The 26,803-nt window shown below is 40.7% G+C and overlaps 1 protein-coding gene across 1 annotated transcript; it reads left to right on the top strand.

Annotated features, from left to right (window-relative positions):
* On the top strand, window positions 1–25,227 carry smad3a (SMAD family member 3a). Its single transcript, XM_030719712.1, has 8 exons — window positions 1–458; window positions 17,059–17,252; window positions 17,612–17,746; window positions 18,804–18,929; window positions 19,828–20,040; window positions 20,258–20,395; window positions 21,128–21,272; window positions 22,387–25,227. Exons 1-8 carry the CDS (start codon window positions 256–258, stop codon window positions 22,508–22,510), a joined length of 1,278 nt encoding a protein of 425 aa, XP_030575572.1. The 5' UTR covers window positions 1–255; the 3' UTR covers window positions 22,511–25,227.
* The last annotated feature ends 1,576 nt before the right edge of the window (window positions 25,228–26,803 follow it).

The following is a 26,803-nucleotide window of genomic DNA, read 5'->3' as shown; positions in this document are numbered from 1 at the left end:
TAAATCCACGGCGCATCAGACTACCGGTGCACAGTTCGCCGCTGAGCTCGAGGCAGACGGAGTGAGTCCGCTAAAACTGAACGGTTTGACTCCGACATGTGTTTTATGTGACTTTCAGTAACAACTGCAGTTTGTCTTTAGCTGAATAACGCGGTCATCTCCACTGCTCGGAGCGCTTTAGGGACACTTGTTCCCGTGTTTTCTCCAAACTGACGGGACATCTCGACACTGGACGGACTTCAGCTGAACTCAAAGATGTCAATTTTGCCTTTCACTCCCCCCATCGTCAAAAGACTTTTGGGCTGGAAGAAGGGAGAACAGAACGGCCAGGAGGAGAAATGGTGCGAAAAAGCGGTGAAAAGCCTGGTGAAGAAGCTGAAGAAGACGGGACAACTGGATGAACTGGAGAAAGCCATCACCACCCAGAATATCAACACGAAATGCATCACCATACCGAGGTAAGGAGAGTTTGAGCGCCCTGTTGATGATGTTGACCGTGAATCCAGCATCCTGGCTATAGCTGAAGCAGCTTGGGGGTTATTACTTCAGCTGATTTCATTACAGCTTTGTTTGTTATAGAAAACTCAGAAGGTCTCCCCTCCCTGGTCTTTGCCGTCGGTATCATTGCTTGACTGAGAAGTTGACATTTCCACTTCCTTTCTGGCGTCAATATTTCAAACTCTTGATTTCCTTTACGTTTATTCTGCAGCAACATGGTGGCGAAGGTGCTGCTTAACGAGCTAGCGTTGGACCCCAGAGCAGAGCTAGCAGATCGTGTCTTAAACAAATCGGTGGAGAGCTGCTGTGGCATCATGCTGTCATCATGTGCGCACTTCACTTTAAGTGAACAGCCTTCAGCACTTTGCTGTTATCACAGTAGCGTTCAACTGGGGGCGTTTGGTTCAAAAGCACGGTGCAATCTATGCATTAACTAGCCAGCAGAGCACATGCAATGCAAAAGCATTAATGGAGTCCAAGTTATATAACTTGGCCTTAATCTGGGACGCTTTCTAGCGTTCTTAGTGCGTAGGCGAGCCTGTGGAGCTGGCCTCTCTGCTTTCAGCCTGCACAGCCATTTGTCTATCAGCACATTATTTAGAACAAATAACTAGGACTGGCATTTGTCAGCAAATCACTGCTGGTAGCTTCAGTGAGTCACTTCTGAGCAGTCACTCTCCTTCCCTGATGAGAGGCTGCGCATGTGAAAGCTTCTGAGGTGCACAGTTTAAACACAAGTCTATATCGCTCCTTAAAATATATGTGTAATGCAGACTGGTTTCCCATGTAACTCCCAGTTGCTGGTTGATTCAGTACACCTTATTGCACCCACTGTGCAGAGTGCTGCTGCAACAGTTAGTCAAAACTGAAGTTTTTGTCAGTCATTTTGATGATCAGTTTATTGAGTCATTTCGCATACTCGCGTGGGTCAGCTTTCCAGATTTGGTTTTAAGGGGCATCTCTCTGAGATAACAGAATTGGCATATAATTAACAGATTTAAACCCTTGTCAGTAGCTACAGACAGCGAAAGTCTTCAGTCTGTGGTGCAGAAGAATCCAGTGGTCTGCAGCCTCCACTGTAGAACTAAAATTCCCTGTTACACCTCCCTGTAACAGTTAAAAAAAAAAACTTTAAACATTATAAATGTTGTTTGAGAGTTGTCATATTAGACTGAATTAATATTAACCAGGTACAATGTCTACTGAAAATACAGTATAAACTCACATGTATTTTTTTTTTTTTTAGTTATGTATATCTTTTACAAATAAAGTCTCCAAACTTTTGCTTGCATTCGCAAAATCTCACTAGTGTTCATCAGTTATTCATATTTAATAGCATACTATGTCAGATGAGAACTTAGCCTCTGCGGGGCACTCCCACATTCTTCATTGCCACAAGTGTGCATATCACAGCTTGCACGGGCCTGGGCCAGCGTTCAGAATTAAGCCTACCCAGAAAGTTAAATAATGTTTGCCATGATCCAGGTTTCATATTTCCCACCACTAATGCAGAAGGGAAGAGGCGGAGTGCATTAAGATGACCCCAGATCAGAGCTGGCTGTCAGTGTGGGCTAACAGAGTCCCTGGAGAGCTGCTGTTTCTATTAATTCCCCCACGTTCTGGCTTGCTGACAGCAGCTGCCTGCATGTTCAGGCCTGTCCATGGGGAGATCAGCTTCTATCTCTCTGACACATGAACTGCCTGATCAAGCTCATTGCCACCCCTCTCAATGGTGGTTTGCAATGATGCTGAATGGAAGCAAGGAAGCAAGCACTGTGTATATTGATTGAATCAATAGTTGTATCTGGTGGGGGAATAGCAGGAATGTTATATCATGTATCAGTGGAGTACTTTGAGGTAGAGTTATTAGGCAGCAGATCTCAGACCAAGTGACAGAATGTTATATTGAAATCTCAAGGCTAATTTTTTTCCTTTTGTGTCAAGCACACTTATTTCTTCTTTCTTTTTTTTGTAAGTTTTGTCTGTTTCTACCTCCAAATCATTCTGTTTGACAAGGGGTAAAAATGGGATGCTCAGGAGCTTTGAGAAAAACAGCTGGTTTTTGAATGGCTGATGGTGGTGGTGATGGTGGTTATTTTAGGGGTGGAGGTGATCGACGTGCTTATTGGGGCAGCATGTATTTGTAGGTGTGCCTTCATCATATGAACAGTCACCGGTTGAGGTCAAAAACAAATTATTGCAGGCTTTGACTACTTCTCAGGGACTGCCATTGTTCTACTTGCCTTTTAGGTCTTGGTGGTTTTTGACAATGAGCAGTTTTACTTAAGACGTAATAGGCTAAGTAAAAGTTTAAACCTGTCCAATTTAACGGCTGACTCATTCAGCAGTGAGCAGCTGTGGTACTGACCTACCCTCTTTCTTTTCTCCATTCGTCCTATTAAAGTCCTCTCTTCCTGTGAGCTGTAAACGTGGGTTAGTCACAAACACTGGTGTGTAAAGGGCATCAAGCCACTACCAGTTTCTGATGCGTGAGTGGTGGATGTGGCACGTGGCAGCCTGCCATCTTTTTGAGCGTGACAAGATGACTAACAAATGTCTGTCCCGTTGTTTACCAAGACCATTATCTCTAAACAGAAGCCAAGTTGTGTTTCCATTATACCAGGGTAAAGTGGGAGCAGAGTTAAAAATAGTTAGAAAATCTGTAGGGGGGTGGAGGTCAGATTGGCTGGATGGGTCAACAAAACCTCAGGCTTTGAGAAAGAAGCATGTACATTAGCTTTCTGTTTCCTAAAAATAGTTCATGTTGGTTTCTTTCTATGCTATGGCCATTACTGTTTCCTAACTTTAACCAAGATTACGTAGGCTCTTTAGCCTTAAGGAAGTAGTTACTTTACCCAAACCACATTTTTCAAAGCAAACTATCCCATGTCTTATTTTAACCTAAACCCCTGACCTTTCTCTAACCTTACCCAAGTCACTTTCGTCCCAAACATCAACCACAGCGTAGTCCATTCTTGCATGGTTTTATATTCAAAGAAGTGATTTGTAACTGTTTTGGAAGGCATTGACACTGCCACTACCAAGTAAAAACCCACTCTTGTGGTTTGAAAAGCATTTCTTTCTTGTTGCCCCCCCCCCAAGTTAAAAACCTTTGCATGTGTGGCAACAGTTGACAAAGTTAATGTAAACCTTTAAACTTGATGGTTTTGAGGTCGAGCTTGAGGTCCAAAGCAACTGTGAGGCAGTGGTTGGACAAGTCACAGAGTTGCAGACACTTGTACAGCTTTACTAAAGAACAGCTACGTTGATTAAAAAAAAACAACGTAATATCTTCCTGTACCTCCTTTGGAGATATATCCATAGACAGTATAAAAGATGGACATAGCTACCGTGATGGCACCCATTACCTTCTGAAGTCCCATTCTGAAGCCTTGAGATGAGCGTTTCCTTCATTGCCATCATGGTTGCAAAAAACTGGATGTGACAAGGAGGGAGCGGGTCTGACTGTGGTACTGCACACTCACTGGCTAATGATTTGATTGAAAAGTCATTAATCAATGAGCATGCCTTCATTGGGCTTGAAAAAAAAACTGTGGCACTTTCCCTAAACCATGCTGCAGAATGGAAAACGTGCTTGTCATCATGACTTTGAATCCATTCATAAACTAAACGACACTCCAGTGTGTGTGTGTGTGTGTGTGTGTGTGTGTGTGTGTGTGTGTGTGTGTGCATTCTAATTAAATGCAAGCACAAGTCTACAAGCAAACAATTGACCTTCACCAAAGCTGGGACCAGATATTGGCTTTAAAATTTCTGAAAGAATCAGTTATAGAAGTTGCTGTCAATTACATTTCTGGTAGTCAAAGAATCTGTAGTTTCTGTACTTACAGTATAATAACTAATCACAAACAGAAGACTTTTAGAAGTTATAGTTGTATTTTTGACATGATGGATTTTAATTTTTTGATAACTGTTGACATAACTGGTAGGAAGCCTCACATGTAACTCATGTGTTTTGTGTCAGATATTAATTATTACATAATCATGCAACTGTGTGTAAGGATTCTGTCATGTTTGAACAAATGGTAACATTTTAATAAAAAGTTTTTGGGGGTCAAAAGATCCTTAGAAAGACACACCCATCAAAGTTACCGCTTCTGTGTGTGTGTGCTTTAAAAATATACGTGGGGTTAATGGGTCTGAAATATGACTAAAATAGTGTAGACAGCTGTCAGCAGTTGCTTGGTGGTATAAGCAATTTTCCAAGGTGTGTGATATATGTACTGTGTGAGTTTTCAGGGTTTTTTTCACAGGGCCTACGGGAGAGGATTCCTCACTTTTATCTTAACTTACTTTGGATTTCAGCCAGAGCTGGTTGGGTGCATTTGTCTTGTGCACACACATCCCTCCTGGCAGTAAGGTTATAATCTGATTCACACTGCATGTTAGGGCAGGATGGAGTGAAGGAGCTTCAAGTTCAGTAAAAGAGAAACAGGAGAGCGAGAGATTGGATTAAGAATGAGAGGGACTGCATCCACACTGTTGTTTCTTTACATGTCACTGTTGAAAGTACCTGTTGATATTTGAGAAGTTTATTCTTGGTTTAGGAGATTTCTTGTGTTGATTTTTGTCAGGCCATCATGTTTTCCTGCCTTATCAGTGTGCAGCAAGAGATGTCTTTGTGGTCCAAAGCAGCAGAACCTACTCCTGAGATGTAGAATGAAAACCAATAGATTTATTTGGCAGTGCAGTTACTGTCGTTTAGATTTGCCGCTTTTGGTTAATACCTCTTCTTGTTACTCAAGAAAATAGCTTTTCTTTTGTCTCATAACAAAAACTGTTAGCATGTTTTCACTGTAGCATTAAAAGCACTGAGAGAGAGAGGTATAGGGAAAGACAGTGCAGAAGAGGAATATGGAATTCCCAGTGTATTGTGCAAGTGGTGTTAGACAGTAGCTGTTGTTATAATGGAAAAATGTCCTTTAATGAGGGAAGATGAGACATTAATGGGTGATGGAAGATGACAACCAAAAAGGGGAAGTGACACAGTTGACAAGTGGAATGAAATCTGAGAATGAAAGAGAGAGGTAAACCAGAAAGCCAAGGGTTTAGATAAAAGAAACTGAGGTAACAGGCTGTTTGGCAAGAGGCAGCTTCTTGGATTCTCAAGCTTATCAGCGGGAGACAGTGGTTAGTGTGGTTCACACGCATAAAAGAAGTGTATTCACTAATAGCTGAGATAGAGCCAGTTTGTTTACCTTGTAGACAGCAGCTGAACATCAAAAGAGGTGTGTCTGCATGTGTCTGGGTGGCAGACTAGACTTCATTAAATGCACACAGACACACACTGCTGCTCTTGAAAGCCACACATATACAGCATGCTGTTTATACACTATGCACAGCACTCTGTCAAGTCATGACATTCTGCCATTGTCAGATTCAAGAGTTAATTTTGTCACCCTCGAATCAGCTGATGAATTTTTAAGCTTAGTTCAGCGTCGCTGCTAAAGAGAGAGGATGTTCATATTGATGATTGGTCAGGTGTGTATGAGGTCGCAGTAAGAATGTCCTGTGTTTTGGACCTTGTCTGTTAGAGAAACATGCTGTGCAGTTTAATGTGGAACAACAACAGAGCTGGTATTTGCTCATTCTTGTGCTAATTATATGAGCAGCACAGCAGACGAAACTACCCCAGCAGCATGCTAAAAGCACTTTAAGGAAACGACTTTACTGCTGCATGCTTTGCAAAGAAGATATTCTGCTTCCAGACAACCGAGCAGAACTGGGGAGAAACTTTCACATGAAATCAATCGTCAGTATGTTGCTACATGATACACTTTAAGCGCTCTGCAATCCCCCAGAATATGAAGTACAAGTGGCTACAAAATTGTTAAGTGCACATTCCCGTACAAACATCCTGTCCACAGTTCTTTGGGGCTGGACTGAAAACAACATTTAAAATAAATAAAACAGAAGGGACTTAAATCTCTTATAAAGGTTCTGGTTGATCTGTTCTGCACCTTAGTGTGATAATCTGCCCAAACAAACTGCAGAACAACAGAAACCTTAACTAAAGAGCACGAGTGTGAAAGCACCCAATGAGATTTGTGCTGTGTCTGGTGAAAATTGGTTTGTAATTTTGTCCTGGTTACCTCCCCCCAAAATGAACCTAAAATGACAAATGACCGTAAAACAATAGATGCATATCGCAGGTCTGATTTTAAAATGTGTTGTCCCCCTTTTTTTTTTATTTTTATTTAAATGAAAACGCACACATTGTCATTCACTTTCATGTCAAGTATCACACCTGAGTCATCTGAGACAGCGTTGTTCAACAGGGACAGGTCACAGAGAGTTTATGTGTGTTGTCTGTCTGTGTGTGGTTTGGTGTCTCTAATGACAGTGACAAGTTTCCCTCTTCAGTTGTGTTCAGTATTCCTGTCATTGTTTGATTTGTTTCACTGAAAGGGAATACTGCTGTGAGTCACGACTAATGCATACAGTAAGTTTCTGCGTTTGTAAACTGTAACTGTGTTGTTGTGTTTACTTTGTTTTGATCTAAAAAAATGCGTAGTCTGGCTGTTTCATAGTTAAGTCACATAGCGATGTCATCCTGATATTGTTGCATTTTTGTTGATGATATCGCTGATGTTTGTAGAAACAACAGGTTTTATTTAAGAACCTGCAGAATTATAGGCATTAGGTTTATTTGCACTGCCTGAAGTCTCTGGAGCTTCTGTTTTTGTTTCCATCAAAGAAAAAAAATACAGTAGAATTGAGGCTGAGCACTAATAGCTATAAATGTATTTATGCCATTGTACATGGTTTTGTGTGCGACTGTGCGTGTTGTTAGTCAGCTCAGAGGAATGCTCTTTCAGACAGCTCGAGGGCCTTGAGGAGGGCGTGGGCTGCTGTTTGGTTTGTGGCTTGCACCACGGGTGGAGGGGTTAGAGAGACAGCCCTGCCTCGACTTGGCCCTGGCCCGTCTCACTATCTGCGGGGGAGTGCACATGCAGAAACACACACACAGAGACGTATTCGCCAGACAACAAATGCTCCTTTGTGCTCCACTGGCCACTACTGCTACCACCACCGCCGCCGCTGCTTCTGCTTCAGGTGCTGGGCTACAGCTGGGTGTGTGTGAGAGAGCAACTTACAGGTGAAAGTCATAAAATACAGAAATTGGGCAATCGCTTGTCAAGGAGGTTGTCTGACATTAAGATAAGCGTTCGTTACTGAAGTTGCCGTAGTGGTTCAGGACATGCTAAAAAAAAATAAAAATAAATAAATAAATTAAGAGAAGGGAGAGAAACATGAATCTTTCTCAGCCACTAGATGAAAAACAAACTGTTGATCATTTATGAGGTTTGATGGGCTGAAAAATCTTTACCTCTCACGATGAGAGCAATCTATGAGCTCCGCTTACACTTTTACTGCCAATGACACCGGAAATAGTGACACAAGAAACTTTAGACAAACACAATAAGATCTACTTTATATATCCCAGGGGTTGGGAAATGATTGTGCCACAGCTCAATAAAGTAGGTACAATATACAAAAAACAAAATGGCAGTAAAAGGTAAAAAGTTGCACAAACAAAGGACCTCAGTTAAAAAGAAAATAGAAAAGAATGAAGAGCTCAATAATTAAAACCCAGATTTAATACACTAGGGAGATTAGTAAGTAAAATCTGTCAAAAAAATGCAAGCGGTCTGAGGTGGTGAGGATTTTCTGAGCCTGTGCTTGTGGCAACGGAGCTAAAACAGATTTTGGAGGTGTTCGGCTGCCTGTCCTGTAAGCGGTGCAGTTGGTGGGCCAAGTTGTTCATTTATTATCTGATTTTTGATTTTGATCAGACTTTGACATGAAGTATGAGCAAGTATTTGATATTTGATGTTTTCTTTTGTGCCATAAATTAAGGTCATTATGGAACATGAACCCTGGATGCGCCCCCCCCCCCCCCCCCCAGTTCAGAAACCTGCATGCTCTATGTTGTGTAGATCAGAATTGTCTGTAAGGTGCCAGTGTGTTTGTCTGTTCACCTTTCTGATGTTGGGTTGGGTATCAAAATTGTAATTAGATTAATCTTACTTACTTATTGTTCATTAGATCTTTTAAAAATATATTTTTGGTGCTATTTTTGAGCTTGCATACACTTAAATTTTTTGGATTAAGCACGGTAAAGCTAAAACGAACCCCATTTTGAGGTTTAATGATATCATTATTTACACTGTAAGAGCTCAGCGAAGCCCAGTGGATTTTTGCCACTGAATAAACAACAAGTTAATGTTGGTTGTGAAATCATACTTATTTTTTTTTTTTTTGTGGAAATTTCACTGTGAGATATCATCTCCAGCTGGAGGCTGGCACAGCATGGGGGTATCCATTTTTAAGAATAAACAACACTAATTTTCCTTGAATGAGTGATCATCCTACACGCTGCCCTACCCTAGGAAAAAATGCAACTGGATTGTGGACTGTGGAGAGCAATTTATTGATGACTTGCATCTGGAATATTCTCCGTCATTCATCATTATGGTTCAGAAAGAGAGACGTACTGCTCAGCTCATTGACTATTTGCAGTAAAACTAATGGCTCCCAGTCCTCCATTGTCTCCCCAGTTTTGGGAGTCCAGACTCTGTTATTTGTCATCTAGCCTTGGCAACCGTTTGTCTGCTGGTTTCATGTTTCAGTTAGGCCCTCCTTCACTGGAACCCGGCACACTTCAGCCCTATGATATCACCTATGGGCCAGACTCCCTCTCCTTCCCTCCTTCCTCCACCTTTGGTAGAAAAAGAGAAGTCTGATAGCTTTTCCAGAGAGAGAGTGTGTGTGTGTGTGTGTGTGTGTGTGTGTGTGTGTGTGTGTGTAAGTAATGTTTTTTCCACCTGAGCCTCATTGTTGCTTGAATGCGTTCACAAGACAATATGTTTGGACATCATTGATGAACCATCTGTGTGAACTAAAGAACCTAAATGAAGAAAAACTTTAAAACAAAGTTTTATTTATTTATTTTTTCAAATTCATGTTAATGTAAAAACTGCAGCTTTTATTTTAGTGGTTAGTTTTTTGACTGTTTTCTCAATTACTTAATTCATTGTTTGGGCTACAAAACAGTGAATTTGTGGTCCAAACAATGGACTGCAAATTGGATGATATCAGTGTATGTTAAGTAAAATAAGAAATACATGTAAACAAGATACAGCCCTACAGGACAGTCAGCCCTTTAATCTTTGTTGCTGCAATATTGCAATATTGCTAGAAAACATTGCTTGAAAATAAGTAATTATGACTATAAATAGTGTATATGTGCTTTTGGCCCATGATGGGCTGATATACTTGCTGTTTGCAGAACTGTTGCAATAGCTGCAGTGCTGACATTTTTTCATGGTTACATATGTTGTGTTTATCTCGACGATTAAAGTATATTCACAAAAAGATTAGGACTTAATTATTTCTGCTCAAATGTGAAATATCTTCCCTGTAAACATTTGAGGTGGTTACATTATTGTTGATGTTTAGATGGTGGTAGATAAAATGGGCATGTCAGACATAAGTGAAATTTGTTACTTTGAATTATCCTTCATGGATTATTTAATTGTCTTTCTCTTATCCAAAACATCAGGCTCCAGTGCTCCCTTGTATTGTCTGTCAGAGGCCGAGGAAAACAAAGAGAGCTTGCAAAGGGGGTGCAGAGACAGCTCAGATTGTCACTGTCTTTATTTTTCTGATTCAGTTATGTAGTTGCAATTCTGCAGTTTCAGATCCTTAAATTGGTGGGATAGCAAAGGATTAGCCTGTGATGACGCCTGCACAGGAACAGCTCCTACTCGGAGAATTTGTTAATGTGCAACTTGCTTGGAAATATTGGAAAATATTTTACACAACAATGTTTAACTTTAACACAATGCAAAAAAACAAAAAAACAAACTCCTGAAGTTAGTTAAACTTCAGACTGGTGAGGCAGCTGTGTCTAACCAAAAGGTAGAATTGGTGAAAGATTTGTCTCTTCACATGTTGTTGTTGGAGGGCACCAGCCTCTGCTAAATTTCATTGGATTGTAGCCCTGTTACTTGTGGCTCGACAGACTGGCCGCAGACTTTATGAAAGGCACAAAGGCCATTTCAGCCCAATAGCCCCTCACCCTCATCCCTCACTCAGTACTGTGATGGAGGCTGCGTGGTCAGGATAGTGGGACAGGGGGACAGACGGAGGAGAGGGAAAAGGGGGGGTTTAGAGGCTCAGTCACAGACACTCTGAGCTGCCCTGAGCTGTTGAGACGGTCTGCCAGCCCTATTGTGCAGCTGCAGCCCTCCTTTCTTTATCCATCACCCACTTTGTCCTCCACCCTCCATGCTTTTAAAGCACATATTGTGACTGATCCCGATCTTTGTGATGCACTTGTGGGCACTTAAAAAGTAAAATATTTTCACCATTTTAAGTTAAACATGCAAGTTGAGCTATTTAATAGCTAACACTGGATGACAAAACTGGATCACAAAACAAAAGAAAAGTTTCTAAAAGGCCTTCAGTTTCTGACTGTGTGCTGGCATCCTCCTAGTGAGGTTAGACTTTCATTGGAGCTTGTAGCTTGGCAGAGAGTAAAAAGTCCATGCTAAGCCCACAGGGAAGGAGTGTGTGTGTGTGTGTTCAACAGTCCTCGGACTATTGGCAGCCTGAACACACACACGCACAGTGTGTATGTTTGTGTCTGAGTGTAACTGGGCATGCCTCAGGGTGTTTGTTTTGCCCCCTCCCCCTTCCCCAGCTTAGTGAAGCTCAATCTGCTCTGTCTGAGTCTGTATAGTGAGTCAGCCAAAAGCACACACATTCAAAATTTATGTATGTACTAATCTTCACAATCACTCACATCTGCATATATTCATTTCTTTCTTTTTCTTTCCTTTTTTTTTTGTTGGACTACCACTGTTACACTGCCATACTTTAAAAGTGTGGTTATCTTAAATTGAGACTGTGCTCTCTGCCATCCACACAAACATACATGCTGGTTGGGTGTAAAGGTCACGTTCAGCTTCAGCTATGGGTCATGGGGCACAGTGATGTTGACACAGTTACCCCTGTGGCAAAAATCTATACCAATTTGTCCCTTTTATTTTTAGACATTAGTTCCAGTCTGTCTCCTGACAGAAACATCAGCACTTTGCCTCCTGTTCTCAATCAGAAAGGCAGCCAAGATTTGGTAAAGATGACCAGACACTCGTGTGATTATGTTTAGTTGTTTATCAGCAAAATTATTCAAAAACTACTGAGCCACATTGCAGGAAACATGTATGAAAAAAAAAAAGAAATATTGTCCCAGATTTCAGGAGACTTGATGTGGAGCTGAAGCACAGGCGGAGGAAGAATACATGTGGATCTGTATCACTTTCTTTAAAATCTTGTACAAAATCTTGAAGATGTCACATCGGACGTTTTTATGGATTGATAATCAGACCAATCAATAATTGCGTACCTTATAACATTGTGGTATTGGATGTACTCTAAAAACATAACTATTTCGTGATACATTGATAAATGAGACTCCTTTAGCCTTGGATTTACTCATTATCAATATTGCTATTTGATCATTTTAAGCATACATGTTATTTTTCAATGCAAGTTGTGCTTTGGTTAATAAAAATCAGTCTGATTAGTTTCTGATACTGTAGAGAGCAGCTGAGGGCTAAAGGGTGGAAAACTCCTAAATCCTTGTAAGGCTTCAGATCCCACACATGTCCTTCAGCTCTTCAGCCTGGAACGCGCACGCAGAGGCCAGCTCAGCCCAAATGGGTATTTGGGGTCATGGGTATTTCCCCCTCTGGTACCTCCTGCCTCGTGGCTGGAGCACTCTGAACTCCAGATCATTTTGTGTTTCAAGATCTGAGGTTGGCTGTTTAAATGGTGCTACTACTTCCACTAAACAACAAACTGAGGCTTGATGGTTTTACAGGAGTGGTTTTTGCTGTCAGAGCAGGGTTACTCATCAGAGCCTCATTCAGTGGGCCATCATAAATCTCTGAAGTGAGTCATTCACAGTGAGCAGGATATAATGTGTCTTGACCTGTCTCATACGCAATATTTTGTCTGTTGCTGATAGTGTTGGCTTGCTTTTAAATCAAACAAAACACCATATAGGAGAATTAATTGCCGTGGCCTGTCAGTAGTGTAGCATATAGGTTATAACCTAAATTGATTCTGTATGTCTGTTTCCATTTGATCTAAGTGCTGGGGTTGGTGTGGGGCAAATGTAAAGCTTGTTTACCCTCAGTTATTCATCTGACAAACAGGAGTTTCTGATCCTGTTGTGCTGACCTTTACTCAAGTAAAATTCAACCTGGATCTCTTTTTTTAAAAATTGTTAATAATTGTTTAAATAAATTGTGGAATGTGAACTTTTTCTGTTTGAGAACCACTCACTCGCTGTTCAGTGAATGATTCATCGTAGTTTGTGAACTAGATTGACGGTGATTCGGTGTTCTCCCACACGTAAAATGTATGTAACTTATTCTTCATGCAGAAACTGGGCAATTAACTTTCTGGTGTAGTAATGCTGAGGGCTGCACCTATGCATGTGTTTCACTGATTAATCTAGAACGTAAACAGCAGATCAGTCGATAAAAAAATGACTTTTATGAGAAGTGGTTGTTAGACACAGATAGATATGTATATATAATGTAATGTGCTATAATGCTAATTGTGACGAGCACACCACACTGCTGTGATGGGAACAGCAGAGTGTGGTAACAGTAACAGCATGAGAGCACCAAATCTCAGTTAATGTTGGTGACACAAGAATGACATAGTGGGCATAGGTGGACAGATGTAAGCTTAACAGGTGAAACACATCAAATTATAGCTAATCAGGTATGGTTCTCTAGTACTGTTTTATAATATCCTGTTTTATTTTTCTTTGAGGTGTATTTATTGTGTAAAAAAGCTGACAGCAGCAGTAGGTTTATAAGATACAGTTCATAAATTAACAGTTGTAGCTTCCGTATTAGAAAAAAAATCCCCAGTGCTTGGGCACAGCAGGAGGTCAACTGAGGCCAGGCTGGGCTTGGTGCAAATTCTGCATCCAATTTCAGTTCTCATTGGGATGTGTTGAGGCTCCTATCGACAAATCAAACATGTTTAGATGAGGGGACTTGGGCTCAGACAGGAGGTTGGAGTTTTTAATTGGACACCTCCAAGCATTAGGTAATTGTCCTGTTTATCCAGGTTGATTTGTCCTGTGTTTTACTGAGCAGCAGAGAATTCAATATGACACTCTCCACAGCGTTCTTCTTCTTTTTTTTTATTCCTAAAAGTAACATTTTGTAACTCTTGCTGTAGAAATAGTGGCTTCTGTGCCTGCAAGTTGTGAGTACAGAGTTCTAGTGCATGAAATTCTGCTTGGGTCCAAGTTGAGGTGGTCAGTGCTGGCAAAATGTTATTCAGCTGCACATGTAACAACCACAAGATCATCATCTCAACACAAACCAGCAATTGCACTGTCTACAGCAACAGGAAAAACTTATGCTACATGCCAGTCATCTAAATAAAAGTGGTTAGTTTACACAACTTGGTATCATTCACCCTTCTAACTTTAGGATTGTAAATCAGGGCCACAAACAGCCATAAAAAAATGTTCCTACACCAAACTGCCAAACACACTTCACCATATATAGCAGAAGCCAGTGTTAGAAGTTATATTACGAGTTGAAATAGACTGATGTGACAAAAACTAGTGAGTGAGCTCATCAGTCCCATTTTTTTTTTTTTTTTTTAATTTTGTGAGAGCCTCCCAGAGATTTACTCTTCTCCTAACTCTTACTGGTCCACTCTTTTTCTTGCTGGATTGTAAAGTGTTGCATTTGCACACCCATAATTCCCTCTGAGACAGATGTACTGTAATTCAACATGACTTAACCTGAATGTCTGTTACCTTGGAATTAAATCAATGGCCACTTGGGCCATTAGATAGGTAATGTCCTTTATAATTACTGCCGTATAAAGTCATATTCCTTGTTTCTGGTTGAACTTATTACTGTGCATGATACCATTATTATAACAATTTTCATTAAAAATACTGACTGGAAACGAGGACATTAAGTAGGGCACCAAAAGACCAGCAGAGTTTAGTTTGTATGTCTGTCCCAGCCCACACAGTCCCACCCACTCAGTAACAGAGACCCAGCACACATACTACTGACATCACATCAGCCCTCTCTGACCATTTAACACATCCACATTTCTTTTGTGTGTGTGTGTGTGTGTGTGTGTGTTGGGGGGGTAAAGCAGCAACTCACAAAATGACTCATTCAATAATTACTTTTAATCTTTTTGCCATTAGTTATTGGTCTACTGTCTGATTGAACATTTTGTGCTGTTATGTAAATGTCTTTTTTTTTTTTTTTTTAAATTCAGTGAGCATACACGTGAACGCTGTTTCCTTCCAGATGCACTTTCCATGTGTTTCCTTCATGTCATCATCACTGTTGGTTAATTTACCATGATTCACTATTTCAGCATCCTAAGTAGCTGTGTTGCATTAAGTTTTTTTTCCAAGCTGTTTATTAAACGAGGGTGCATGTTTAAGTAGTTTAAACACCAGTTATGTGTAATAGGGGTCTAACAACAGCGTACGTGACTTATTGATGCGTGGTTATATGCAATGTGGTAAAAGGAAACAGCCACAATAAGTCATGACAATAGATGCCAACACAGGAAAACCACAAAAGAGGAACTGAGTTCACATGCAGACCTTTATAGAATCAACATTATGCAAAGTTCTGGCTCAACATTATTATAGTCTGCTATATAGCTTTAGGTTCTTTTAGCTGCTCTCTTATTCACAAGTTGTCCCAGCAGATGGATCTGCATATTTGATTTGGCAGATTTTTTTACACTGGGTACCCTTCCTGACGCAACCTTCCCGGGGATTTGCGTCCCCTTCCGGTCTCAAAAAGGGGATCTTTTACATGTTCTGCATATGTGTTAACCACTGAATTATGGAACCACCCACTGTAGAGTTTTAATAATGTTGACAAAATGAACATTGGTATCTTGGAAATATTTATCGACTGAGTTTGTATTCAATTTGCATAATAACTCAAAGTGCTTGTGTTTATGTCTGCTCTATTTAAAATCCAGCCAAATCTTTGTTATGTTGACTCTCAGGACTCAAAAAAAGCTGCACGCTGGGCTAAGCAGCATCTGTTGTTCATTTAAATGTTCATTTAATCGTTCTTTGATCAGACATTAGCCCCATTTGATTGCTCTTGTCTTCTGCATGGAAACAGTGAAAGCTTCCAGGGATGCTTTCCCTTGGCTTCCGTATCTGCCAGTACTCCCCACCACATCACACCATACGCCATTCATTGCTTGATGTGCAGCGGTTGAGCCCGGTGGGCGGCTACTGAGCTTTCTGTACTTGGACGTGGCCTTGTTTTTATTTAGAGTGTCATATTTGTACTTCTAAGGGTTTTATCTTAAGCCTTTGACCCTTACTCTGTATGTGAGAGTGAGTGGGTGGGACACAGAGAATGAGGGGACATATGTGGTTGCCTGCCTCTTGCATAAGATGTTGTGTTGTGTATGTGGTTTTTTTTGTTGTTTTTTTTTTGTTTTTTCCTCTGTCATGGGTCATTGTGTTCCAAGATTACAGCCTACAACCCCATTATGTCAGTCTACAATGTCAAACTGCTGCTCATTACTATCTGGCGGCTTAAATCATCATCATCCTGCCAGAAGCATGCCAGATGAGTGCACATGTTATACAACACAATGAAATTCCTGTTATACATACTGTAATCTCATTGCTGGTTGTTTATTATTAGACATGACCTCATATCGCCTTGTTGCACTCACAGCTGGGACCCTCATCAGAGGAAAGTAGTTCCATAGCCCAGGTTTAACAGTAATGGTGAACGCCAAATTTAGCATGTGATACTTTTTAGAGGACACATGTGCACAGTGAATTCTTGCTTGCAGACCAGTTAAAAGATTAAGAAATATATTTTATTTGTTCTAGAATATGAAAGAAAAGACTGTATACCCATAATACTTTGGCTAGGGATGTTCATTGGGCACCAAAAATACATTTGCAGTAAAAACTGCAGCAATCAGTCAAAAGAAGGTGTCAAATAATTACTACTACTTCATGACAGTTAAACGTCTTTAATGACAGTGGAGGAGAATAATATTAATTCTTAGGTTTATGAATTTCTTCATAAGAAAAAGTCACAATAGGAGCAAGCTCAAACAGTAACCAGCCTCAAAGTGGTAGTACTGACACAGTAATTTCAGAAAAATGAAGACATTGGAGCCAGATGCTGTCAAGAAACAAAATCAAGAGTTCTTCTTTTAGTCTAAGTTATCAGTTTTCAGTTGCTGGTTTCAGATATTTTTCTGCTCTTAAGAGTGCAGTGTGGTGCACAGGCACTCCTCTCTCTCATTTTACTCACAGCACACACATGTGGCAGAGAAAATTCAAGTGTACACAAAAAATAAATAAATAAAAATGTGGTGGACTAAAAATGCCGGGAAAGCAAGTAATTGGAATTTCAAATCAAAAGTCTCAAATTGCTGACGAACCTCTGCTTCTTCCTGTACGTGCAGATCTTTGGATGGCCGTCTTCAGGTTTCCCACAGAAAAGGTCTTCCCCACGTCATCTACTGCCGTCTGTGGCGCTGGCCCGACCTGCAGTCCCACCACGAGCTGCGGGCGGTGGAGCTGTGCGAGTACGCCTTCCACACGAAGAAGGATGAAGTGTGTGTCAACCCATACCACTATCAGAGAGTAGAGACACCAGGTATGACAGCCGGGAGAGTGTTAGTGTTTTCTTCAAACACTCTTGTGGTCTTAAAAAAAATCCTTCAGGAGTTGGAGTTTTACATTTTGTCCAATGTGCTCTAATGGCCGTTTTTCAGTGGAACAGTCTTTGTTTTTTTTATGACATGTTTTTATGGGCTTATTTTTATCCAGAGGGTTTGTGCAACATTTTTCCTCGTATTTATTGCACACAACTATTTATGATCAAGTGTTTGCTATTAAATTGTGTTCCAATAAATGTTTATTTTATCCAGATATGAAACCAATCATTGCTGTATTGCTAGATTCTAAGAAACCACTTTCTCTGTGTGTGTGCGTGTATTTATGTCTATCACACAGTGCTCCCACCAGTGCTGGTCCCCAGACACACAGAAATCCCTACTGAGTTCCCACCTCTGGATGACTACAGCCATTCAATCCCTGAAAACACCAACTTCCCTGCTGGCATTGAGCCCCAGAGCAACTACATACCAGGTACCAGCATGCCTCCTAGCATGACTCACACAAAGGGTCAACTTATGATTTACGGTCTGTGAGAACTAGTTTGTATGTTGTGCTGTTTATGTCGTACTAAAGGGTTTAGTGAAAACTGGCTGCCATAGAGAGAGGGGAGTAGTCATAGAGCTAAAATATGGGGATAATGGTGCACATTTGTGGATATTTATAGTGTTGAAAATGGTTGTTTTCCACAAAAAAGACATAAATACAGTTCTTGGAACAGGCCTATGTAGTTTGTGATCACAAAGGTGTGTGATGAGCAGGCATGTAATTAAACTAGCTTTAGTGTCATTCTCCTTTTGCATCATGAGTTGCATGAAAAGCTTTTATAACATTGTCTGAGGGTCAAGCTTCCAGATAAATATAAATGGACAAATGTGGCTGTATTTTTATTTTCTTTAATGAAGTGGATATTGTGGACCAGCAGTTCTTGAAGTGTTTGTGATCCTTAATTTTGACTAAACCTACCTTCCTTTGGATATTCTGTTCAATAGTCTGATGGATCTGAGAGACTTGAGAAACCTGCCTTTTTGGTTGTGAAGTTAGGAAGGGATTATAAATGTTTCTGAACAAGTTAGCCATTGTTATCCAGCATGGTTTAAACATGCTCCTTTCAACAGTGGTTTAACGCACTCATACACTCACTGACTGCAACTGTCTCCCTGTGTAGGAAGTTCTGCGTAGGTGACAAAACAGTGAACTCATTCATACATCACTTGAGTCATTTTCTGTGCACCGTTAATTATGTCATGCTTTAAAATGATTAAAGTGTAGCAGGCCAACTGTAGTACTATTAATAATAATAATAATAAATCATAATAATAATGCTGAGTGGATTTACCAAAATGATTAAATACAAGTACTTTTGGGCTGTTTATGTTATGATGCGTTGCTCTTGTTCCTCATGTCCATCTGTCATTTTTCCTTCAGTGCAGTACTGGATAGTGAAGCTACAATACTTGGTTAATTATCAGTGACCAACAAGTCAATGCAAGACACATGCAATAAACACATGAGTGTCTTTGTGTCTCAGAAACACCACCACCAGGCTACCTCAGTGAGGATGGAGAGACCAGCGATCACCAGATGACCCACAGCATGGACACAAGCTCCCCAAACCTGTCACCTAACCCAGTTTCACCCACACATAATAACTTAGGTAAGAACTGTGTGTCTGTATGTGTACAAAAGTCTCTGTTTGTGTACTTTTCTGTCCATCTGCCTTCATTTGCAGACAAATGTTTCAGTAGTATCTCCCCAGAGGGAATTCTCTGTTTGGTTTAACTCATTTCTGTAAGGGGAAACCAGATGATGAAAGAAGCCTTTGTGTTCCCGGCTCACCATGTGAACTTTTGAACAGGTCAAGACACCGTGCAGCCCACACTAACATCAATAACAATATCCTACGTTTATTCTATCAGGACGGAAAAGCGCCAGGAGGCTTGGCTGGAATGCAATTGGTGAAATAATAAAGCGACACCAGTTTCATTTGGCAGTGCTGTCCAGTTATGTTCTGGACTTCAAAGCAAAGGACAAAATGTTTCTCAGCTGGTAGAGTGACTGTGTTGAGGGAAAACAGAGCAAATTACCAGAAACAGTTGAAGTTACTGAAAACGACCATGGACAAGTCTGTACTTTGACCAATTGGGCTGCAGAATCCTGCAAGTGAGGGTTGAGTTTCCACATTTTGTCTGGTAAAAGCTTCTGGGAAACGGTGTATGGGTTTGACATTTTGTGACGCAAGCTCTCCGCATGTTTTTCTAGAGTTTTTTTTTCCTATGCCTACAGCTGTTTCAGCCCTTTTCTCCCTATATTTGCCTCTTCTTTGTTATCATTGCTCTTAATTTCAGTTTTCTTCTCCATTGGTTTGGTTTTCTGGCTGTTAATTCTCTGATTTCTGCGTTGCCATTCTACTACTCTGACTTCAGTCTCTTGTTACCCCTTTATTTCCTGCTGAATAATTTCACTTTTCATTTGATTGATCTTCACATCTAAGTCTATATTAACAATGATATTGTACTGCATTGTTTAATTTTTGTGTTCTTTCTCCATCTCAGACCTCCAGCCAGTGACATACTGTGAGCCGGCCTTCTGGTGCTCCATTTCTTACTACGAGCTGAACCAGCGAGTCGGAGAGACCTTCCACGCCTCACAGCCCTCACTGACAGTGGATGGCTTTACTGACCCGTCCAACTCGGAGCGATTCTGCCTGGGCCTTCTGTCCAATGTCAACCGCAATGCAGCCGTGGAGTTGACACGCAGACACATTGGTATGGTTTATGACTCCATTCAGAGAATATCGCATTTATCATCACAAAACACTCGTTTACCCACTTGACCTCTTGAAAGTCTTTTAACTAATTAACAAACATGATTATATATTGTGTTAAACCTTTTATACAAAAAATTTTGTATTTTTAATTACAGCTATTGCTGATTTTGTTTTGACTCTGCTGTTTTCTTTTTTTTTTTTTTTTCCCCCTCAAGGTCGTGGCGTCAGACTGTATTACATTGGAGGAGAAGTGTTTGCCGAGTGTCTCAGCGACAGCGCGATCTTTGTGCAGAGCCCCAACTGTAATCAGCGATATGGATGGCACCCTGCCACGGTCTGCAAGATCCCTCCAGGTGTGTGTCCAGCCAACACAGACAGAGAAAACTGGGGGGCAGTAAGAGACATACAGATGACAGAAAAGAGAGCGAGGCAAATGGGTAGGAAGGAAAACACAAAGCACAAGAGGCAGATGAAAGTCTGCTTATCACAACACTGGAGGACACCTTTATTTCTATGCCAAGGTGTCCTTAAGACACTCCACTTCGTGTGAGTGTGTGTGTGTGTATGTGTGTGTTTGTGTGTGTGCAAGTGGTTGAATGTAAAGTAATTTGGGATAGTATTGCTATATAATAGCATTTCATTTTTCCATTCCATGATGCAGCTGCATCTCATACTTCATCACCAGTCCGTCGATGTCTTCTTTGGCTAAACTGTGGTCTGGTTAAAAATAAAGGTTTTTCCTTTCCACAGTGGTCTCTTTACTTTTACCACATGATCATTTTGGAGCATTAAGTTTCCCCTGAATGTATCTGCAAACGTTAACAATTTGTTATCCGAAGCAAGATGTTTATATAGTCATTTAGTTTCAGATACGCACTGCTTTAATTTAGCTGTTTTTTTTTTTTAAATCCAAATCACTGCAATCTGATTAGATGAGACCAAGAAATATATTCCTACATATTCAATATTTGTAGGCGCTCGGTGCTCTTCAGACTGGATATCGCCTTCACCTTCAGCTGTTGTGACCTGATTTTTGATTGTCTTGTTTCTCTGATGGATCTGTCCTGGTTTGTTATTCTCATCAGGATGTAACCTAAAGATCTTCAACAACCAGGAGTTTGCTGCCCTGCTCGCGCAGTCAGTCAACCAGGGCTTTGAGGCTGTTTACCAGCTCACCAGAATGTGCACCATCCGCATGAGCTTCGTGAAGGGCTGGGGAGCCGAGTACAGGTAAGCTGCAGTTTTGAGTTAATGCTAGCCACTATTTTTTAATTATTTCCTGTTACTGCGACAGCATAATAGCTGCCGTGCATACATGAAGTCTATACGAGGTCTGTATGTAAACGCAGACAATAGACACAAACAGACTGTGAATCACATCCCACAGTCCACCCGCCCCCGCTCACTGGCATCTCTTCAGACACTGGTGAATCCGGTTGATGACATCACAGAGCCCTCGTCAATAGAAACGGGCCCCAGTTGGCAAACCAGTCTGTTTTTAAACAAACACACATGTGCTGTGTCAAAAAGAAATGTCAGACTTTCCCTCTTCCATTCCCTCCCCATTTTCCAAAGTCTGACTCACTGATAGTGAGAAAGGAAGCAATGGAATTAAAGGCGAGCACACGATTGGCTGAAAGTTGCCTGTGCTCAGGAAGTCTCCACAAGGGAGAAACCTTTGTGCTGCGAGTGACTGCTCAGCAGTCCCATCCAGACCAAATGCTCACATGTGGAGACACTTAAACACAGGATTCAGGTTACTGGAGCAGCCAGGCCCTCCTCCTTCTCCACCTCCACCTTCGCCTCACTCTCACTGCCTGCCTGTTGGTTTTATCTGTTTAACTCTTTCGTCCCTCATGTCTCTTCTCTGCTGTGGGAAAAGTTTTTATTTATATGTATGTGTATATGTAGTGCTTCTTTGTCTTTTTCAGGATTGAAAAAAAAAAATCTTTTACGAAAGTGGATTTTAAGAAACCTTGCATCACTTTGTAGATTCCAGTTTTCAAGAGAAATGTTTATGAAAGTTGCAGCATATCTTCAAAATGACCTCTTAAACTTAATTGGAACTGTAGAGATTTGTGAAATAAGAAATATTTTATAAACTGAAAATCAGTAGATGAGGTTGTTGGTTTTTCAGTTTAACACACCATGTGTATCAAATTCTATCTTTAATGGCACAGTGTGTTACCTGTAATTGTAAAGCTGTGAAAGCAATCTACAGTTAACTTTCTTGTGTAGAGGAGTGTGACTTCGCTGAAGCTCAAACTTTGTAAGTTTGCTCACGCTCTTAACAGCTGTGTCTGTTTATTTTACCATCCCTGTGTGCTGTCTTTGTCTCTCTCAGGCGACAGACGGTGACCAGCACCCCCTGCTGGATCGAGCTGCACCTCAACGGCCCCCTGCAGTGGCTGGACAAGGTGCTCACACAAATGGGCTCCCCAAACATCCGCTGCTCCAGCGTCTCTTAGGGAGACCCTTCACCTACTCATTTCCTGTCAGTGACTAAAAATACACAGACTGCATGCGGACGAGAACAGCTACACAAGTACTGAAAGATGACGAGCCCCCCCCCTCATTCAGCCACTGTTTCTTTGTTCTTCCTCCCCACCAGCTGTCAGTAGCACTTTTTTTTTTTATATACTTGTTTATTTCAAAAGGGGACAAGTGCATTAAACCAGTTAAATGTTAGAAGGATCTCCACATTGTGTCCAGAGTTTGATGGCAGTGTTTATCGTTGGCGTGTAAAGGACAGAGAAGCTGATGTAACAGTTTCTTCCTGGCTGTTCTCTTTTGTTTAAACATCACTCTTATGAATTTGTTCATGTTTTTTACAGATGTTAAAGCAAACTTCAGATTAAAAAAAAAAAAGTTTTAATTTTTTTTTTAAGCATTAATCTTGAATTTGTAAATCATGTTAAATGCATTTTCCATGATTTTTGTTTTTGTGTTTGGGCATTGAATAGTTTATGAAGATGTTTTCAGATGTGACCCAGTGAGAGGGATTGACATGAGTCATATAATGGGAATGGTCAACCATCATTTGTAAACGCAGTGTGAAGGAAGAGGAATATTTGTTTAGGTTTTCAGACTTTAAGCTGCCAGTGTTTGTCTGTCCGGGTGAATAACAGGATGTTTTAACTGCACAGTCGAGCTTCAGAAACAAGAGAGAAAGCAAAGCATCAGTCAAATGGAGGGTTAAACTTGCTGTTCTTTATCAGATGCTGATTTGAACCGTTGCCCGATTTTACTCAGAAAGCAATTTGATGCTTGAGGATACACGTAAACTCAGACAGTAGTTACATCTCTTTAGATCCTTACATGTGGAATCATTCAGGATGATGCACTTTTGTAAAATGTTGACGCTCTTGTAAAGTGATGTTGCAGCAGCTGCAGTTGTGCTTGTCAGTGAACTATGTCCTGCATTGGTTTCAGAAAGCTTTGCCAATTTGTATTGAATTGTGTAACACAAACTGACTTGAAAACCTCTCACATACTGTACATTTCTGCATCGTTAAAGGGGACCTGTTATGCTCATTTCTGGCTTCATGTTTTTATTGTTGAACTCGCAGGTCAAAAGAATCCTCATTTATCTCACTCTGAGCCTTCGTCGGGAACAAACTGTTTTAGCTCCTCTCCTTTTTAAAGTCAGTTTTCTTCTGATTGGCCACCTGTTGCAAACAGAAGGTCTCAGCAGCAGGTGGGTGGAGAGTCAGAACTGTGTGTTTGAGATTACCATATTCGGGATGTCTGCTTTCATTAGCATCATACAGAGCTGAATGTAGAAAAAAAAGTGGGACTGACTCACAGGGCTTACTTGTACATATGCTGACATGTTCTGAAGCAATGGCCATGTTTAATAACAGCATACAGTACTGTATGAGTGTCTGTATAACAGAAAATAAGGAAAAACATAATAGGTCCCCTTTGAATTGCAGATTGAACACACACTTGTGTGTGTGTGGTATGAGTACTCTACAGAAGGCTGTAAAGTGCAAGGAGAGCAAAGGGATGCCTTTGCTTTTGCTGATGTTCCCTCTCAGCCATCCATAAAATTGGTCTCATATTTAGCCATGCTGACTTTGTGCACTCAGGACTGTAAAAGAAGAAGAAAAAAAACATGAGCTGAATAACATTCAGAAACCAATGTAAAGGACAGATGCATGACTTTTGAGACTTCAGTCTATTTTGCTATCAGTTAGTTTTGTAAGACCATAGGGTGATAACTTTGTCCGCTCCACGTGTTTTTGCATGACAGAAAATAACTGCTGGGGGTACTAACCTTGTATTTTTTTTAACCAGGTGGGATGAGACGGTTTAAGTACAAAGCACGGCTTTTTATAAAGGGAAATGTTTCAATAAATAAGAGGCATGTAAATACCAATAGCTTCTCAAAAATCCCTATTTTTTTTAGGCCTGTACATATAGTATATACATGTGTTGTGATAATGTGGCCATTAACCTTTATAATGTTGATGGTTTTGGAAAAAGAAGAAAAACTGATCAAAAATTGAAGAAAAACTGATGGGGAAAAGCTATCACAGGAATAGACAGTCATAGCTTTAGTCCTGTTTCAGCCACCCGCTGTGATGGAAGTGGAACGATTTCCTTCTTGTTCTAAAACTAGACAAAAACACAGTGGGTGAGCATGAAAACTATTTCCAATCTTTTGCTTAGTTAAATTAACCCGGCTCTTGATGTTAACGGCAGCCCAGTGGTGCTAACGTTTTAGGGACTCGAGTAAGCAACAAAGCCCTGAGATTTTACCATTAACAATGGTAGATTTTGATCGCTTTGAAAGGATGATGACTTTTAAACCTGCAAACTTTAGTGGGGTGGTTTCAGAAACAGTAGCATCTACCAATCTGAAACGAGCCAGCTCTTTGTAGAGCTTCTAGTGCCCTTGAATGCAGCGGTCCTGATTCTGATGGGCTCATAGTCTTTGTAACTACCCAGTAGGGAATATTTTTAAAGCAAATGTCATTTTTATACATTCTGCAAGTCGTAGTGCTTGTCTTTTTTTTTTTTTTTTTTTTTTAAATCCCCTTTGTTCAAATTGTTCCCTGTAATCGGTATTATTAGTTGTGATTTATGCTTCTGTGCTCTGAATTGGTCTTTTTAGATGTCTTGTATAAAAATTGTACCCTTTTATTTTTCTCTGCCTATAAAGAGTTGATGTGATGCTTTATATTTCTGTGTATTATTGGTTTAAAAATAAAATATATATCTTGTGGTGATACAAGAGTGCCAAGTATGAAGGAAACTGAGGCTGGGTGGAACTAATCTTACATGACAAACTGCATCTTTGTTTCCTCGCTATGCATAATTATTCAAACACTGGAACGAATCGACATTATAAATCACAATTAACTCGGTTTTGTAGTTAAACAAGATTTGTTAGCATGAAATGTACTTAGAGCCCATTATTAACATTTCCTTCATTGTGGGGAATTCCTCGTCTGTGGTGGATAATTTCATACTGTCTTCAAAAGCAGACAGAGATGGTAATTACAGGCCCACAGCAGACCTCTCTTGTATCTTTACTTACTGCTACGTTACAAGCTCATTTAAACCATAAACATTTGTGCTGTCGCAGAGGCGCCGCGCAGCTTTGAACATGAAGGCAGGCTTTGTTGTGATGCCCTTAAGGGGAAGAGGCCAGAACAAGCTGCTAGTCACTGCAGAGACCTCTCCGCTGTGGTGACATGAGAAGATTGGTTGTTTAAGTGTGAGGGTGGAAAGACCAAAAGCTGCTTCACACAACTCTCCTGAAGCTGGATGCATTTGAAAAGCAGTCAGTGCAGCAGCAAGGCTTCATTATTAGCTGTAGGAGACATGCAGACCTGAGTGGTGTGTCATCAGACCTCTGTGACTTGTGTGTTGTCTTCACCACAGCCTCCAACCTGAGCATAAGAGGGAAAACACCAGGTTTATGTATGTGTTTGCAAACTATTCAGACCTTTACTAGAAATCCTGTTACTACATATTTTAATCTGAACTATACCTGAAGACAGACAATGACATTAAGAGGGTCAGCAGCAGCCAGGTACAGCTAATCAAACTGTTCATCAGCCAGTGAGAGCGCATCTATAAAAGCAGAAGTTTTGTCAGTTTGTTTATCTGGAGCTTTCAGATGTGTCTTCCCAAACTATTCACCTCAAGGTTAGACTGTGCAATGCTCAGAGAAACTGTAAAAACCCCAAGAACTACATCTCAGACTCTACAGGCCTCAGTTAGCGTGTTAAGAGTTAGAAAAAGGCTGAACAAGTATGGCTTATGTGGAGGGGTTACAGGAGAAAGCCTCATGTTTCAGAAAAGAACACGGCACCACAGCTTAGGTTTGCAAAAGTGCACCTGAACAAACCACAAAGCAATGTTATCTGTAGCCACAAATGCTGTGGTAGGACCTTAAGAGAGTTGTACATAAACCAATGCCCACAAACCTCAAATGACCTGAAGCAACACTGCAAAGAAGAGTGAGCCAAAATGAGTGTTAAACTAGTTTATAAAATAACCCCATCACAGACAGCCTGCACACTCACCAAAGAAGTGCACCCAGAATGAAATGGGTCCCACAACTGATATAGTGATTACTGGTCAAAGCGAGGCAGCTGTATATCCTCTCCATTAGAACTGTGGAGTTTGCTGGGTCTTTAATAACCTGTTTTAGCTCAACACTGCCACCTATTGCCCACAGACAATAATGACAAGCCATTGTTCTCTTTTCTCCTTTCAATCTTTTTGTTTTTATTTGCCATCAAAGA

Source organism: Archocentrus centrarchus, chromosome 3, assembly GCF_007364275.1.
Source record: "Archocentrus centrarchus isolate MPI-CPG fArcCen1 chromosome 3, fArcCen1, whole genome shotgun sequence".
NCBI classification, from domain to species: Eukaryota; Metazoa; Chordata; class Actinopteri; order Cichliformes; family Cichlidae; genus Archocentrus; species Archocentrus centrarchus.
Note: the sequence above shows the minus strand (reverse complement) of the source record. Positions and strands in the feature narration are given on the sequence as shown.

Excerpts from the sequence above, each read along its gene's own strand:
- smad3a (XM_030719712.1), top strand. The coding sequence starts at position 256 with ATGTCAATTTTGCCTTTCACTCCCCCCATCGTCAAAAGACTTTTGGGC. Across the intron at positions 17,253-17,611 it reads TCAGAGAGTAGAGACACCAG|TGCTCCCACCAGTGCTGGTC; the intron begins GTATGACAGCCG and ends TCTATCACACAG. Across the intron at positions 18,930-19,827 it reads ACCCACACATAATAACTTAG|ACCTCCAGCCAGTGACATAC; the intron begins GTAAGAACTGTG and ends TCTCCATCTCAG.